The sequence below is a fragment of the Sylvia atricapilla genome, chromosome 28 (assembly GCF_009819655.1).
Source record: "Sylvia atricapilla isolate bSylAtr1 chromosome 28, bSylAtr1.pri, whole genome shotgun sequence".
Taxonomy (NCBI): domain Eukaryota; kingdom Metazoa; phylum Chordata; class Aves; order Passeriformes; family Sylviidae; genus Sylvia; species Sylvia atricapilla.
The window spans coordinates 4,308,082-4,324,117 of record NC_089167.1 but is presented as its reverse complement, the minus strand read 5'-3'; the positions used below and the strand labels follow the sequence as shown (position 1 = coordinate 4,324,117).

The 16,036-nt window shown below is 54.9% G+C and overlaps 1 protein-coding gene and 2 long non-coding RNA genes across 7 annotated transcripts; all 3 read left to right on the top strand.

Annotated features, from left to right (window-relative positions):
- The first annotated feature begins 2,359 nt into the window (after positions 1-2,359).
- LOC136372571 (uncharacterized) lies at positions 2,360-5,309 on the top strand. Its single transcript, XR_010745513.1, has 2 exons — positions 2,360-2,411; positions 5,067-5,309. It is a non-coding gene; the product is annotated as an uncharacterized lncRNA (long non-coding RNA).
- Positions 5,310-5,519: 210 nt separating this feature from the next.
- LOC136372569 (tumor necrosis factor receptor superfamily member 10B-like) lies at positions 5,520-14,993 on the top strand. 5 transcript variants are annotated; one of them, XM_066337230.1, is made up of 11 exons: positions 9,170-9,186; positions 9,476-9,752; positions 10,112-10,238; positions 10,834-10,962; positions 11,372-11,486; positions 11,565-11,653; positions 11,734-11,820; positions 11,942-11,982; positions 12,587-12,694; positions 13,059-13,131; positions 13,213-14,993. In XM_066337230.1, exons 2-11 carry the CDS (start codon positions 9,669-9,671, stop codon positions 13,488-13,490), a joined length of 1,131 nt encoding a protein of 376 aa, XP_066193327.1. In that variant the 5' UTR covers positions 9,170-9,186; positions 9,476-9,668; the 3' UTR covers positions 13,491-14,993. The 5 variants fall into 5 exon arrangements, with proteins under 5 accessions (XP_066193329.1, XP_066193327.1, XP_066193328.1 ...); XM_066337231.1 differs by lacking the exon at positions 9,170-9,186 and adding an exon at positions 9,232-9,299 and having other exon boundaries at positions 11,942-11,979; XM_066337229.1 differs by lacking the exon at positions 9,170-9,186 and adding an exon at positions 9,232-9,299.
- Positions 8,609-9,119, top strand: LOC136372570 (uncharacterized). Its single transcript, XR_010745512.1, has 3 exons — positions 8,609-8,739; positions 8,896-9,029; positions 9,075-9,119. It is a non-coding gene; the product is annotated as an uncharacterized lncRNA (long non-coding RNA).
- Positions 14,994-16,036: the final 1,043 nt, after the last annotated feature.

The following is a 16,036-nucleotide window of genomic DNA, read 5'->3' as shown; positions in this document are numbered from 1 at the left end:
GTCAGACCCTCTGTGGGTCCCATTCTGGAGCTCCTCAACCTTGTCCCTGACCCTTGTCCCCCGTGCCATGGAATCTTGGAATTCCAGACTGCTTTGGGTTGGGAAAGACCTTAAATCCCACCCCAGGGTGCTCCAAACCCCTTCCCACCTGGCCTTGGGCACCTCAGGGGGCTGGGAGCAGCCCAAACCTCCCTTCCCTGCCCCTGCCTCCCCCAGCCCCAAAATCTGGGACTTTCCAGAGCAGGACTCCATGAGCCTGGACAAAGGGGAGGCAAAGAGGAGCCTCTGGGAATCAGGAGAAAACCTTTGGAAATCAAGGAGAAGCCTTTGGAAATCAAGGAAGAGCCTCTGGAAATCAGGGAAAAAACCTTTGGAAATCAAGGAGAAGAGCCTCTGGAAATCAAGGAGAAGCCTCTGGAAATCAGGGAAAAACCTTTGGAAATCAAGGAAAAACCTTTGGAAATCAAGGAGAAGAGCCTCTGGAAATCAAGGAGAAGCCTCTGGAAATCAGGGAAGAGCCTCTGGAAGTCCAGGAAAAACCTTTGGAAATCAAGGAGAAGCCTCTGGCAATCAGGGAGAAGCCGTCCAGCTCAGAGGGCGCCATGGGGAAGGGATTTTCCAGGCTCCGGCAGCCGCGGGTGGAGCCCCTCCCGTTTCCTCCAGGTTATTTTTCACATCTGGAGCCTGATCCCAAAGTGTCTTAGGAAGAGAAAGGGAGTTGAAAACTGGAATTAAATGAAATCGGTCTGAATTCCTCAGGATTTGGTGACACCACCTCGGCCCCGCTGCCCTGGCCGGTGCCGATGCTGCAGGGGAAGGCAGCAGGTCCCAGAGCTGCCTTCAAACCAATCCACAAAAACCAGGGAATGACTCAGCACACGCAGGCTTTATTTTTAGCTCCTTCCAAGCCGAATTTTCTCATTAATTCCCTCCACTTCTCCAGTTCTAGCCCCAAAATAACATCTTTTTTTTTTTTTGTGCCTGGAAAACTGGTCCCACCTGGAGGAGCTGGGATTGCTCCTGCCAAACTCCAGCCTGGCTTTTAAGGAGGGCATGATAGCATCAAGGTTTTGATGTTACCAGGATAAAAAAAAAAAAAAAAAAAAAAACAAACCAAAAAAAACCACAAAAACCCACTGATCCAGGAAGGGAACGGCAGAGTGGGATCACGAGGTTTTGTTCAAAGGAAGCTCACGGGGCTGTGTTTGTCAACCTGAGAGATTTGGCCTTGATCCGGAGGCGGCTGGAGCAGGGATCACATGCCAGGAGGTGGAAAGAGCCAAAGGATGATGTGATCCCGGGTGATGAACTCCCCAGAGCTGGAGTGGATGGATCCCAGCTGGAAGCTCAGCCCCACTCGGCTGCTCCCCCACAGCGGGATGGGGACAGAGCGGGGAGTCAAAGTGGTGTTATAAATGAGAAGAAGCCAATTAAAAATAGCGTGGGACAGGTGGAGAAGCTGAGATAGGTGAGGAACGCAAAACAAAGAATTCCTGTCTTGCTCTCCATCCTCCAGCCCTTCCCAGGGAAGCAGGGATCCAGCACACTTATTCTGGAAGATAAATCCCATCGTTCCAAATGTTCTCCTTCCCTTCTGCCCTTCCCAGGGAAGCAGGGATCCAGCACACATTTTTGGGAAGATAAATCCCATCCGTCCAAATAAATCCCTGTGCCCTTCCCAAGGAAGCAGGGATCCAACACGCTTATTTAGGAAGACAAATCCCATCATTCTAAATGTTTCTGCTTCCCTTCTGCCCTTCCCACCCAAACCATCCCAGGATTCCATGATTCTTCCCCAAGTTTACACTGCTGGACATTCTTGTGGTCAGGAATATCCCTGGGCTCAGCTGTCTCAGCTGTGTCCCCTCCCAAAGTCTTGTTTCCTGTCCCATTCGAAGCAGGAAAACCCTGGAGGTTTTGGAGCTCAGGAATACCAAAAACATCTTGCTGTAAACAACTCCAGACTCAGCACAAACCCACAACAGCTCCTGTGAGCAAAATTAAATAAATCTGGGCTCCAGCCCAAACCAACACAATCCCTCCTGGAAATTCAGCTGTGGGGAAAAACAAAACCACACGATATAACTTACAAGGTATTACTTATAACACATGATGTAACTTATATAAATTAAAATAGAGATTGGCTGGAGAATGCCAATCCACATGCTCTGAGAAGTCTGGGATAAAAGATTCAAGGCGTCCTCGTGTTTAATGCCTAAACCAAATTTTTAATTTCTAGGGGAGGGAAGGGAGGTCGGCAGAGAAAGGGAGAGATCTGAGTTCAGACTCTGCATTTACTGTTCATTTCCCCTTGTTTTCAGGGCTCTGGGTTGGCAGGGGCAGAAGAAAAGTTTATTGAGCCTTTGCCCTGCCCACAGATCACCTGCTCAGAGGCTGCGAAGCTGCCTGAGGTAAGTGAAAGGGAGAAAGGATGAAAAATCCACCTGCTTGCCCTGAGCACCCCACAAACCCTCAAAAAAAAAGCAGGCCAAGGGTGTGAGGACAGAAATCTGAGCACCTCTGACCACAGAGGGGAAACTGAGGCACGGAGGGCCAGGGTGGTTTGCCCAGACTTGCCCAAGGAAGGTGCAGTGGGGAATTGAGTTCAGTTCTCATGCAGTTCACAGCTTGCCAGAGCTTTTTTTTTTTTTTTTTTTTTTTTTTTTTTTTTTAATGTGTGTGTGTTTTAAAGAGGAACTTGGAATTTATGAGACAAATAATTCGTTTGTCAGGAGGAAGGGGGGTGGGGGAAGAAGGTCAGAATTATCACCCGGCCTCAGAAACCCTCCCAGGCACCAAAACCAGGCGGGAGGCAGCACAGAACTGGAGGTAAAAACTGGATGGGGATGTTCCAAAATAAAACAGGAGCGGTCACGTACTCCTGCAGCTCGCCGGGGTGTGCTGAGGGTCACAGCCCTGAGTGAGACGCTCTGCGAGGGGAGATTAGAGCCTCCCGTAGCCCCAGTCTTAGCAGGGCTGGATGCTGAACCCGCAGAAGCTGAGTGAGGTGGGACAGGAGCGTTTGCAGGGTGTGAGGTGACGGCAGGTGCCGCAGCAGGAGCCGGGCTGAGGTTACCCATTAACTGCGGCTCCAGGGCTCAGCTTTCCCGGTCACCCGGTTAATGCTCCGCTCCCCGTGGGAATTTCGGCTTCCAGCCTCTCTTCCCTCCACGGCCAGAGAGCAGGAGTTGAGCCAAGCTCCTGCTCCAGCCCTCAGCGTTGGTATTATTCTCCACTTGCACCAGAACTGAGCAAGGCAGGGGAGGATTTAAGACCCCAAAACTGGCGGGTTCCCTCTTCTTCTCAGCTTCCCCCCAGTGCTGTGCTGGGGCGCAGCCTCCGGCCTCCAGGGGATTCCTGGTGGGATAAACAGGCTGCGGGTGATAAGGGCTGGAGGTCTGGCCCTGGGAGATAAACTGACACCCCTTTTCACTCGTGGCCACAGCCTGCCCAAAAATCCACCTCAAATGAAGACCACAGAGCATTTTCCAGAATGGAAATTCTTGCTGGGAGAGGGAATGATGTGTCTGCCCTTGGGATGGCTGAGGACTGGGAGAGGGTGAGCACCCTGACCTCTCTCCACAGCTCAAATCCCCTCGGGGCCGGACACTGGGCTGAATTGGACAAACACTCTCCCTGTGGTTTGTCAACGCAAGAACTCAGGCAATTTTATAAATGGGGAGGCTGAGATGGAAAGAGAAAACCCTGTGGGTTCCCAACAAGAGCTTGGTGGGAGGAGGATAAGATCCAGGGGTCTGAATGCTGAGGGGTGGCCTCCCACCTGTGGAACCAGGATGAACTGTAGGGAAAACTGGAATATTCCACTTCCACGTGCCCCTTGAGACACATTGTGATTTTTCCTGGCTGAATTCAAGCACAGAATTTGGCTCCCTAAAGAGCATCAAGTTGATTTTTCAGAGAGGATGAACAGAGAGGATGAATCCTTCCCCATCTCATTTGTACACGGATTAGCGTTTAGCCATAGTCCTAGACCTAAACTTCATTCTAGTTCTGCTCTAACTGAAAAAATGAATCATTCTCTGAGGACTTCAATGACTTCAGCCTCAGTCGGTGGTGTCCAGAGCACAGAACACATGGTTTTGGTTAAACAAAAGGCCCACATACTTTTTAGGCCTTGTAATAGAAGCACCACCCAGGAAATCAGCAGGAATTCTTCTTCTCCTTGAAATCACATTTGAGCTTCACTGTGGCACCGCCACGGTGAATAATTCCCCGTGTGAGGAGACAACCAGGTGGCCGTGGCTTGTCCTGCCATGAGGGCAGCCACCAAAGACAAGGTGCTTCCCAAATATCCACATCCGGAGGGGATAAACTGCGATCAAACTCATCCTGTTGGATCCAAGGAGCTTCCTGCCCTCCTCCCTGCCCAGCAGAGCCTTGGCATTGTCGATGCCCTGAGCCCCACCCTGGCAAAGAGCAATTTCCCGGCGGAGCAGCATTTTCTGGCGTATTCCAAACCATCACCTGCACATTTCTCTGCCCCGGGCGCTGCTGAAGAGCAGCACCAACCTTTTACTGCTGCGGTGAGTCACCAGGGAGGTGCCAGGAGCGGAACTGACATGGATTACTTCTGAGTTCAGGGCTAGGAAAAGATTAACGAGACTCCTCTGCCTCGGCTTGCTCTTAGAATACCAACACGGTTTGGGTTGGAAGAGACCTGGAAAAGCTTTTTTGGAGCCCCTTTAGGTACTGGAAGGGGCTCTGAAATCTCTGTTCCTGTCCTTCCTAAAGCCCGTCTACCACTCCATTCCAACACTCCCACCACACCTCCACCATCTCAGTAAAATCAGACTTTTCCTGGAATGAGTTTTGTCACACGACGCGCTGATAATGCGCAGCAGCAGAGCCGCTTGAGTAACAGCAGAAAGTCCAAAGGTTTCACTTTTTTACTCTTTTTTCTCCGTTCATCTCGAGCTCTAGCCCGGAAAAAAAAAAAAAAAAAAAAAAAAAAAAAAAAAAAAAAAAAAAAAAAAAAACCACAGCTATGAATGAAATGGAATTTCCCCACTTTCCAACTCAGGGGTGAGATGGCGATTGTTTTTCAGGGCTTCCGTGCTGAGCCTTTGCACCTTGAACACCACTGGAATACCACGATTTCTCCCGGAAAACAAAAAAAAACCCCCGGTTTTGCTCGCTCCTTCCAATGAGTGATCGGAAAAAAATGCAAGCTGGAGGAGTAACACCCTGAAGAAACCATTCACTGTGTGACTCGGCGGTTTCGAAACTCATTTGGGCACTTTGAGGGGTGATCGAAAATAACGAGAAAATAATAGAAAACTAAAAGGAAAGGGAACCGCGAAAGCCAAATCAGCCTTTGGGGCGAAGCGGAGAAGCTCCGAAGTTTTCGATCGCCGAAGACCACGCGGCCCCAGCAGCGGGAACCGGCGGAGCACAGCCCCCTTCCCCTCCTCTTCCTCCTGCCCGTCCCCGGCGCTATAAAACCCCCGCCCGCGGCCGCTTCCCGCAGTTCCCTCCCTGCCGAGGGCAGCAGCGGGTGTCCCTCAGCCTGCTCCGGGCCTGGCCCGTGTTTTACCCGAGTTTTACCCGAGTTTTACCCGTGCCGTGCCCGCGCCGTGCCCGCGCTCCGCTCGCCATGCTCCCGCCCCGACGGCGCCTCGTCGCTTTGCTGCTGCTGGTCGCGGTCAGTGGGTTCGGGGCCGGGGACACGCCGGGGACACGCCGGGGACCCTCCGGGAGCGCGGCCGGGGGGGTCCCGGGCCCTGGCGGGGCCGCGCGCTGCTGTCGCGACATGCCCAGGCTTGCCGCGCCGTCCAGGGGCCGCGCTCCGGCCGGGGCTTCGGGGGAACAGCCCGGGAGCGGGAATCGGGGTTTGGGGGAGCCGTGCCGGGGACGGAGCCCAGCGGCCGGGGCTGTGCTAACGGGGGCGCCCCGGGATGGAGGAGACGGGTTATCGGGGGGTTACCGCGGGGAGCCCTTCCCAGCCATCGTGGGGCAAAGGGCTGCGAGAGTCGGGGGAAACTGAGGCACGGAGGGGCTCACCTGCTCCGGGGGCAGCTGGGGCGCTCACCGGGGCCGGGGGCCAGGGGGGGAACGGAGAGACGTGGGGCTGACCTCGCCCGGGGGATGGGGCTTTGGGGCGATGGGATCGGGGGGTTCCGATGGACCGGTGAGGACCGGGGGGCTCCTTTGGGGGCTCACCGGGGGGCTCCTTTGGGGGCTCATTTGGGGGCTCACCGGGGGGCTCACCGGGGGGCTCACAGCGGGGTTCGGGGTGCCGGGAGAACGTGAGACGGAGACCGGGCTTGCGGGGAAGCCACAGCCTGGCAGGGGAATGGGAAGCCATTGGAAAAAGCGATTTCAGCCCGCAGGTCCGAGCACATGGCCCTGAGGGGTTGCAGGCTGGACCTGGAAGCTCCTTGCGGGAGCCCAGGGAAGGGGATTTCCAGTCCTTTATGTCCCGTTTTGTGCTGGCATCTGGTGGTAGCGCCGGCACACCTTGGGGGATGTTTGAACACATCGGGCTCCCGGAGCAGGAATGCAGCTCGCCCAAATGATGGCCAAACGCCCAGCCGTAGGGATTTAGGACAGAAAATTCCAGCCGGGAATATCTTATTTCTCCGTGGGCTGGATGTTGTAGAGTTGGGAAACACCTGAACGCTGTTCTCACTTGAAGTCAGGAGGATCCTGCCCTGACTTTTATCCCAGGGCTGCCCTGTAACCCCATGGATCTGAAGGACATCAGAAGTGCCCAGAATAGTTTTTTTTAGTTTTGCATCTAATTGATTCCCCATTTTTCAGCAAAGTTTATTTAGACTGGCCTACTGTAGTCAAGCTTTACTTAACTCGTCACCTAAGGGTGCGCTCTTAGAATACCGATAAGGTTTGGGTCCCAATATACCAATAACAGCCTCAGGTTTATTTACTTTATAAGCCCTGTTTTTATTAAAAGGGATGGGGATTCATCCCGTGATCGTACGATATTACATCATCTCCCCTCTCTTGCGTCATGGCCTGGACAAAGGCCACATCCAGGGTGACGTGAGCCCTGGTTTTCTTGAGCTCGAATTTCACATGTGAGAGGGAATTCCGGGGGAAAACCCCTGCCTGCTTCAGGCCCCTGTCCTTGGAGCAGATGAAGTCAGGTGTCAGCCTAGCATCGCTTTTATGGCGATTCTCCTGCTGCTGTCGGGGGCTGTGTCTGCTCCTCTTTCATGTCAGGAGCTCAGCAAGGGGATCTCTGCTTGGCTGCAGGGTCCCACTCCATCTGGGATCACCTCAGGAGAAAAACAAACCGGGGATGGAAGCAGGGAAAGTTCAGAGCTTGGTGCTTTCTGGAGGTTTTTCTACAGACGTGATCCCGCAGGAAGGAAAAGGCTTTTAGCTGATGAGGGATTCCTGTGCCTCTAGTTCCTCTGCCCCCAGGCTTCCTCGGGTTGTTTGCTGTGGGTGAAAACTGCTAAATCCACCGTGCTGGTTCTCCAGCTGATGGTTTGGTCGGATGGCAGCAGGGTGCTGTGGGCTGATAGCCTTATCGTGCACTTGCTGCTCCCTGTAGAGCAGTGAAATCTCGTGGCCCTGGGGCCTTCCCAAACTGCAGAAAACGCTGTGCCTGTTGCTGTGCTCACCCTCGCAGTGGGGCAGAGTTCAGGTGGGGAAGAAACATGGATTTCTTTTCCCCCTGGAAGTGGGAAAAATTGTCCCTTCAACCCTTGGACTTCCAGGACCAGAAAGGGTGAAGCCATTGTGGCTGGTGCTCCTCAAGTGGATTAAAAAAGCGCTTCACAAAACTTGCAAACGTTCCTAGCTGGAGAAAAGAGGAGCAGGGGCAGATCCTGGGGGATGTGGAGCCAAAAGGCCTTGGAGGGACATGGATTTGATCCCTCCAAGTCAGGGGCTGGGGCTGGCCAGGGCTTGGGGGCTCTGTGGTCATGGTGGGTGTTTGTCCTTGTCGTGGCCTGGCTGGTGTTGGTGTCTAAAGAGGCTGACCTGGAACAGGGGCTGGACACAGTTAAAGGAATAAAGTGTGTGTTTATTAAAATAAATAAAATATTTATTAAAATTTAATTAAAGACCTTCACAGGATACACCTTGGGCAGTACAAGGGCCAGGCCACGGCTCTACCCAAGATGGATAACAGGTCACGAGTTTTCACACTTTCATAAGTTTTGGTCCATTTACACATTGGGGTTAATTGCCCAATTACAGCTTCAGGTTGTGAAGTTCCATCCTCCCAGGTTGCTCTCCTCAATTTGCTGTTGTTTATACTTTTGGACCTGAAGCTACAACGGTGTCCTTGGGCTGGAAGAGGATTGTTTTGTCTGACTGAACTGTGAGGAGAACTTGCTAACACCGAATATGAAATTCAAAGATATAGGCCAGTGCAGTACAGAATCTGAAAAACACGAAAGCTAAAATGTAAGGTGTTTTATCAGCATCAGGGGTGACTTCGTGCGTGCGTCTGCATCATCCCCTGTGGTCGTGGCCGATGCTGCAGCCAGCTTTGTATTGTTCTGGTGCCGGGAAGTCTGCAGGGAGCAGTGCAAGGAGACTATGTTGAAGTCTCTATTGTTTCAGCCATTCCAGGCAGTTTCTGACTCACCGTGGAAGTATTTGCTTTAAGGGGCAGATTTTAACCTTCGGGTTGGAGAGGGAGGGGAGAAGTGTCTGGTGCAGCTCCTGATTGATGTGACATGTCACTCCCTGCTACCCCGGTAGGGGCAGCTTTACACCCGTGGGTATCCAGCTTTACACCCGTGGGTATCCAGCTTTACACCACTGAGATATCCAGCTTTACACCCGTGGGTATCCAGCTTTACACCCGTGGGTATCCAGCTTTACATCCATGGGTATCCAGCTTTACACCCGTGGGTATCCAGCTTTACATCCATGGGTATCCAGCTTTACACCACTGAGATATCCAGCTTTACACCCGTGGGTATCCAGCTTTACACCACTGAGATATCCAGCTTTACACCACTGAGATATCCAGCTTTACACCCGTGGATATCCAGCTTTACACCCATGGGTATCCAGCTTTACACCCATGGGTATCCAGCTTTACACCCGTGGGTATCCAGCTTTACACCACTGAGATATCCAGCTTTACACCACTGAGATATCCAGCTTTACACCCGTGGGTATCCAGCTTTACACCCGTGGATATCCAGCTTTACACCACTGAGATATCCAGCTTTACACCCGTGGGTATCCAGCTTTACACCCGTGGGTATCCAGCTTTACACCACTGAGATATCCAGCTTTACACCACTGAGATATCCAGCTTTACACCACTGAGATATCCAGCTTTACATCCATGGGTATCCAGCTTTACACCCATGGGTATCCAGCTTTACACCCGTGGGTATCCAGCTTTACATCCGTGGATATCCAGCTTTACACCCGTGGGTATCCAGCTTTACACCCGTGGATATCCAGCTTTACATCCATGGGTATCCAGCTTTACACCCGTGGATATCCAGCTCTATGTCCGTAGATATCCATGGTGCAGCTCTGTGCTGGCTCAGAGGCCGATGGCATTGTCCTGCCGGGGACATTGAGGTGCCCAAACCCCCCCAGGGCCCAAGGGGACAAATGGCCCTTCCTGCTGACCCCCACTGCCCTGGACTGAGGTGGCCAGGGCGGAAGGAGCTGAGGCAGAACAGAGGGTGTGGAGAGCTGGCAGAAACATGACTGCTCTTCCTGATTACAGGAAGGGACAGCAGAGCACTTGCTGGGCACCGGAGCCCGCAGTGACAACCCAGGAGTTCCTGGTGGACACCAGAGCCACTTTCCAGCCTTGGGGCCGGGTTCCTCCCACAAACCCGTTCCTCTTCCCGACCCTCCTCTTCCATTGGTGCGCTCAGAAATGGGGGAAGGAAAAGGCTCGTTAGTGACTCTTTGTCCTGCTGATAACCCGGTGGCAGAATTGTCCTGCAAACCTCCTGAGCTCCTCTGGGGGAGGAGAAACCCGCCCTGGTTTGTGGGAAGTGCCTTTGGTTGAGGCGGCTCTGAGCCATCCCAAAGCTCCTCTCCTGCTTCACTGGGCACAGCAGCTTTTGCCTTTCCTTTTCTCCCCTTGCCCCGTGGATTGGGTGGTTTTTAACCCGAGTTTTTCTGTATTTTTTAACAGCTGGCCACTTTTGGAACTGGTGCTGTCACCCTGAGGAAGAGGGACAGCTTGGATACAGTTTGGGGAGCAGAAGGTGGTTACTACATGAAAAGTGACGGTCTCTACTATTGCCAGAAGTGCCCTCCAGGTGAGATGGTCTCAGCACTGATCCCACTCCTGTCCCATGTCCCCGCTTCTCCTGAGGAGCAGCACAGCTCCAGCCCTGCTCTGCTCCACCCTCATGGATCTCATGAGCACTCATTATGGGAATATTTTCCTTCTGTTGGTTGCTCATTTGCCTCTGAGCTTTGCTGGTGGTGGAATCCCAGAATCCTTCAGGTTGGGAAAGCCCTCCAAGGCCACCAAATCCAGCCTGTGCCCGGTCCCCACCTTGTCACAAGTGCCACATCCAGGTTCCTCCTTGGACACCTCCAGGGATGGGGATCCAAACCTCCCTGGGCACTTCCAAGGCCTGAGCACCCTTTCCATGGGGGAATTCCTGCTGCTGTCCCCCCTGAGCCTGCCCTGGCCCAGCCTGAGGCCGTTCCCTCTGCTCCTGTCCCTGTGCCCTGGGAGCAGATCCCAAATCCCCCCGGCTGTCCCCTCCTGGCAGGGACTTGTGCAGAGCCACAGGGTCCCCCCTGAGCTCCTTTTCTCCAGGCTGAGCCCCTTCCCAGCTCCCTCAGCCCCTCCTGGGGCTCCAGCCTTTTCCCTGTGTGTTCAGAGTTTCCCTTTCTCTTCAGGCACTTACCTTGCAGCAGAGTGTAAAGAACAGAATGGCTCTAGCGAGTGTAAGCCCTGTGGATACGGGGAATACATGGAATATCCAAGTGCCTTCCAGACGTGCCGGGAGTGCTCCAAGTGCAGGGAAGGTACGAGCTGGAGTGGGGGGAGCAGGGCTGATGGCTCAGGCTGGGTCCAGCTGAACTCTCTTAGAGCACAGTGTCACCTGCAGTGTCCCCAGAGAGTGGCTGGGGCTGGAATCTGTGCGGCAGCACGTGCCAGACCCACGTCTGTTAAAGGCCACCTCCCTTTGTGCAAAGCTTGGACACGAGACCTCTGCCCGGAGCAGGAGGACGAGGCTCCCAGCAGCCGTGGAAGCTGCTGGAGTTTGATCCAAGCACTGCTTTTCCCTTGGTACGGGCAGCTGTGGGGCACGAAAAGCTGACACTCGGCAGCAGGGGAGGGGTTTGGTCCCGCCCGGACCTGCAGCTGGGCTGGGGCGAGAGCGGAGGAGCCGTGATGGAGCTGTGTCCCCTCTTGTCCCCTGTTGTCCCACAGACCAGGTGGAGCAGAGTCCCTGCCAGCCCGTCAGGAACACGGTGTGTGCCTGCAGGAACGGCACCTTCTGCCCCCCAGAGCACCCCTGTGAGATGTGCCAGAAGTGCCAGCCCAGGTGGGTCCGGGTGCCACAGCGCTCCGGAGGGATCCGGCTGGTCCAGCTGCTGAGCCCGCCCTGTCTCCCCTTTTCCAGGTGTCCTGAGGGTCAGATGGTGCAGAAACCCTGCAGACCTGACAGTGACCTGCAGTGTGCTCCTGCCACGGATAGCACGGTGCCCCTGTGTGAGTGAGGGCTGGGGGTGGGAGCTGCTGCTGAGGGAAAAGCAGGAGCAGCTGCTCACACCCTGTTGTATCTGCTTTAGACATCAGTGTCATCATCGGGACGGCTGCGTGTGTGGGCGTCTTTGGGGTTGTGTTCTTGCTCTGGAAATACCGCTGCAGCTCCCCAGGTGGGTGCAGGGGACCCCCAGAGCACCCACCTTGGCCAGGAGCACTCACCTGGTGTGGGCTGGGTGGGGAGAGGGAGCTGCCTGGGGGAAGAGGGATCACAGCGCTGTTTCCATCTTCCAGGGGATGGGAGACCCTCGAACAGGAGGCGCTATGAAATGGTGGTGAGTTCTGCAGGGGGGGTGGCTCTGTTTGTGGGCTGGGCTGAGCTCCCCCATTCCCTCTGCTCCCCGCTTGGCCAGCAGCTCCTGGGAAGGCTGGAGGAGCAGGGAAATGGGGCTCACCCAGCAGCTCCTGGGAAGGCTGGAGGAGCAGGGGGATGAGGCTCACCCAGCAGCTCCTGGGAAGGCTGGAGGAGCAGGGGATGAGTTTCACCCAGCAGCTCCTGGGAAGGCTGGAGGAGCAGGGGATGAGTTTCACCCAGCAGCTCCAGGGAAGGCTGGAGGAGCAGGGGATGAGGCTCACCCAGCAGCTCCAGGGAAGGCTGGAGGAGCAGGGGGATGAGGCTCATCCCTGCAGGGTTGTGGTTAGAGCTGGGCCAAGCTCTCTGGTAGTGCCCTGGGTACTTCCAGCCCCTCCTCAGCACCATTAACAGTTTCCTGGTGCAGAATCCAGAACACCAGGCACGTCCAGGTCCACAGTGGAGATCCCAGGGGCAGGCTGTGCTCACCCAGAGCTCCTCCAGGCTCAGGATCCACACCCTTGCACCCATAGCAGAGTCCTGCCTTCCCAAAACCACCATGGGTTTGTGTTTCTCCCTTGCCACAGACCTCCATGTTCCGAAAACTCTGGTACAGGAGCGTGAGCACAGGGGCAGAGGACAATGCCACCAACAATAACCTGCAGAACCAGCAGCGTGAGCTGGAGCCGCCACTGGTATGTGAATGGCTCCATCCTGGGGCCTTCCAGGGCTGGGCCACTCAGGGAGGTGGGGAAGGGTCACTTTGTGTGGGATCAGGATGGCAAAATCTGCTCGTTGCAGTCGGGAGAGTGCTCGGAGGATTTAATGCTGATGCTGAGCAAACACAGCTCTTCTCTCCCCCATCTCAGGGCCTGCTGCCAGCCCAGGGACAGGAAACACAGTCCCAGGGGTGGGTGGTGATCTTCTGCCCCAACAGCCCCGGGAGGGGGTCTCTGACCCCCAGAAATGACACATTGGTGCTGGGGCTTGGTGGGTGCTGTAGGACACTGTCATTCCAGGCGTGACACTGTCATTCCAGGAGTGACATTGTCATTCCAGGTGGTGCCATCGAGTGGAAGCAGAAGCCGTAGAAAGAGGCTGGTTCCGGTGCCAGGGAAGGACCCCACTCAAGGTAAGTGGTGGGGCCCAGGGGCTGTGCCTGGGGCTGAGATTCCTGTCCCAGTGCCCTGAGCTGTCCCCTTTCCCCCCGCAGTGCTGCAGGACACCTTTTACCCCTTGGCTGAGAAGATCCCCAGGGACGACTGGAAGAAGTTTGGCCGCAAGCTGTACCTGGAGGAGAACGACATCGTCATGGTCAACTCCAGCGACGCCTTCTACGACATGCTCTACAAGTGGCTGATCAGGGAGGGCTCCAAGGCCTCCCTGAACACGCTGCTGGACGCCCTGGACGAGCTGCACCTCTGCGGGGTGGCAGAGAAAATCTCCTCCATGGTGCTCCAGAACGGAACTTTCCAGAATGAAACCAGCTGAAGGGAGCAGAGCACATGCTGCGCATCCTTCTTCCTTCAAGCTACAGCTGTTAAATACCTCCCAGAAGACTTGAATTTTAGCTGTCCTGTGGCTCCTCTCCTCTTGAAGCCGTCACAGAGTTCAGCTGAGCCAGGAGGAGCTGATCCTCAGTGAAGGACGAGCCTCAGGGTCCTCTCTGCTGGAGTTAAAGGTTCGATGTTGGTGCTTCCTCGTGGAATCCAAACCGGTTTCTTGATTTCACTGGCTCAATGTGAACAGTTACAAATAATATCTCACTGGGAAGCACTGGTACTACCCGGAGATCTTCAGGATTAATGCAGAGAAGGGCTTTTGAAGGGATTTTGGCGTCCCTGTGCTTTTTAACTGCATCATCCTTGTTCCTGGAAGGATTTCTGGCGTTGTGAAATGGCTTCTGCTTCTAGAACATCCCTAAGTAAGCTTCATTCTGCATGCTTGGTGGTTCTGCAAGCTCAGCTGGGGCCTCGGGTTACTTTCTGTGGACTCAATGTTTACTAAGTGTTTTATGTAGTTCTGCGTGTTACTAGGAGCCGGTTTGAAACTGGACTTGGAAGGGAAAGTGGGGAACGATTAACTTGCACTGTGATCACACTGGGGTTGTCTGGGGAAAGGGACAGCACAAGCAGGGTGAGCCCAGCCCCCGGCCAGGAGCAGGGACATCTTCCACTCCACCAGGTTGCTCCAAAGCCCCTGACCTTGAATGTTTGCCAGGATGGGGCTGCTTATCTGGGCAGCCTTTTTACCAGTGTTTACCCATCCTCATTGTGAAATAATTCTTCCTAATGCCTAATCCAACGTGACCCTGGTTCTGACTGAACCCATCCCCGTGTCCTGGCACTCCGAGCCCTTGTCCCCAGTCTCCCCTGGAGCCCCTTCAGGGCCTGGAAGGGATTTGGAGTGTCCCAGAGGCTTCTCCTCCTCTCCAGGCTGGACAATCCCAGCTTGGCTCCAGCCCTCAGAGCATCTCCATGGCCTGCTCTGGATTTGCTCCAGCACCTCCACACCCTCGTGATGTCGGAGGGCCCAAAGCTGCGGGTGGGGTCTCCCCAGAGCTGAGAGAAGGGAAAAGTCCCCTGGGTGCTGGTCCCAGGGTAGCCTGTCCCCACGTCCCCGTGGCCGTGGGTGGCTGTGCTGTCCCCGTGGCCCCAGGCGGTGTGGAGGGCTGGATGCACTGTGGGGTACTCACTGCCCAGCCCAGCCCAATGGGCAGCTCCTCAAACACTCACACAGAGCTCAGGGACATCCCAGATGGGAAAAACAGCCGGGAAAACTTCCTGCATTACTTGAGCTGCCCCCCCAGTCCACCAGGACCTCCCCCAGTGTGTTGGGAGGGTGCTCAGCACCTTCTTGCTGCTCCCCTTTCTCCCCCACCCTCCAACATTGCAGTAGGTCGACAAGTAGAAGTTTTGTACTTATTTATTTATCAACTGTAAACGTTACATATATTAACTTAAAAGCTATATAAAAATATTAGATTTTTATGCATGGTTGTGTGTGTTTTTTACAGAGCTCTGGCCCAGCCAGTTTGATATTTTCCAGTTTTTTACATTTCTCTGTTTATGAAGGAAGAGTTAATTTTTTTTTAAAAAAAAAACAACCTCCTGATTTTCTCATCTGGTTTGATATTTTTCCCCCCGAGAACTCCAAAGTCCAGGGTCCCAGTGGACACCAGTGGTGCTGAGGACTCAGCCCATGGAATTAATGCTCAGCCACCCCAGGAATGATCCCCACCAGTCCCCAAAGGTCATTTCTGCCAGGGAAAACCCTCAGCAGCCACCCTGGCTTTTATTTACCCTACACCAGAGTCCCATGCTTTGTCCCCTGCCAGAGCAGGGAGGGTGACACTTGTCCCTCTGTCCCTCGTGCTGGGGGTGGCACCAGGGGGCTCAGGCTCCACCCAGCCAGGGCTCTGTGTGTTGCAGTAGCTGTGTTGTAAATCCATGCAGTGCTTAGTGAGAAAATAGCTCTGCTCAACCCCCCAAAAAACTGCCCCTGGGAGCTGCTCCCCAGCCCCTGCCCTGCCCAGGGTTTGGGGTTTTTTTAAGAGTGTGGGGCTGGGGTGAAAAGCAGGAGGTTGTCGCTGACCTGCCCAGAGGGTTGGTGCCCAGGAGAGGCTCCTGGGCATTTCTCTGTGCCCCCTGAGCATGCAAACCTGGGCAGGAGCTCCTGCAGAGCCAGGCACATGCAGGGTTCAATGCCAGGGCTCGGGTCCTGGCCCCGGGAAGGCGAGCAGGACTCGGAAGCAGCGTGAGCGCCCAGATTGTGTGAAAAAGGAGAGAAAAGGCGTGGTCCTACCTGCTCGCTGGGGCTGCCAGGGGTGAGGACACCGAGGGGTGAGGAGCCACCTCGCTGCTGCATCCGAGGCTGAGGGTGGGCATGCAGAATGAGAGGCTCCAAGGTGCTCCACGAGGCCAGCTAGGAAGAGGGTTGGGAGGGGACACCACCGGGAGCATCCCCTGGTGCCGCCTCCAGCAGCAGCCTCTGCGGGGATGGGTTCCAAGGAGCCTTCCCCCATCCCAGCTGGGGAG

What these genes read in the sequence shown, in the direction of transcription:
- LOC136372569 (XM_066337230.1), top strand. Translation starts at nt 9,669, where the DNA reads ATGACTGCTCTTCCTGATTACAGGAAGGGACAGCAGAGCACTTGCTGG. An exon ending in TGACAACCCAGGAGTTCCTG is followed by an intron (nt 9,753 to 10,111) that starts GTGGACACCAGA and finishes ATTTTTTAACAG; the next exon opens with CTGGCCACTTTTGGAACTGG. An exon ending in GTGAGCTGGAGCCGCCACTG is followed by an intron (nt 12,695 to 13,058) that starts GTATGTGAATGG and finishes TTGTCATTCCAG; the next exon opens with GTGGTGCCATCGAGTGGAAG.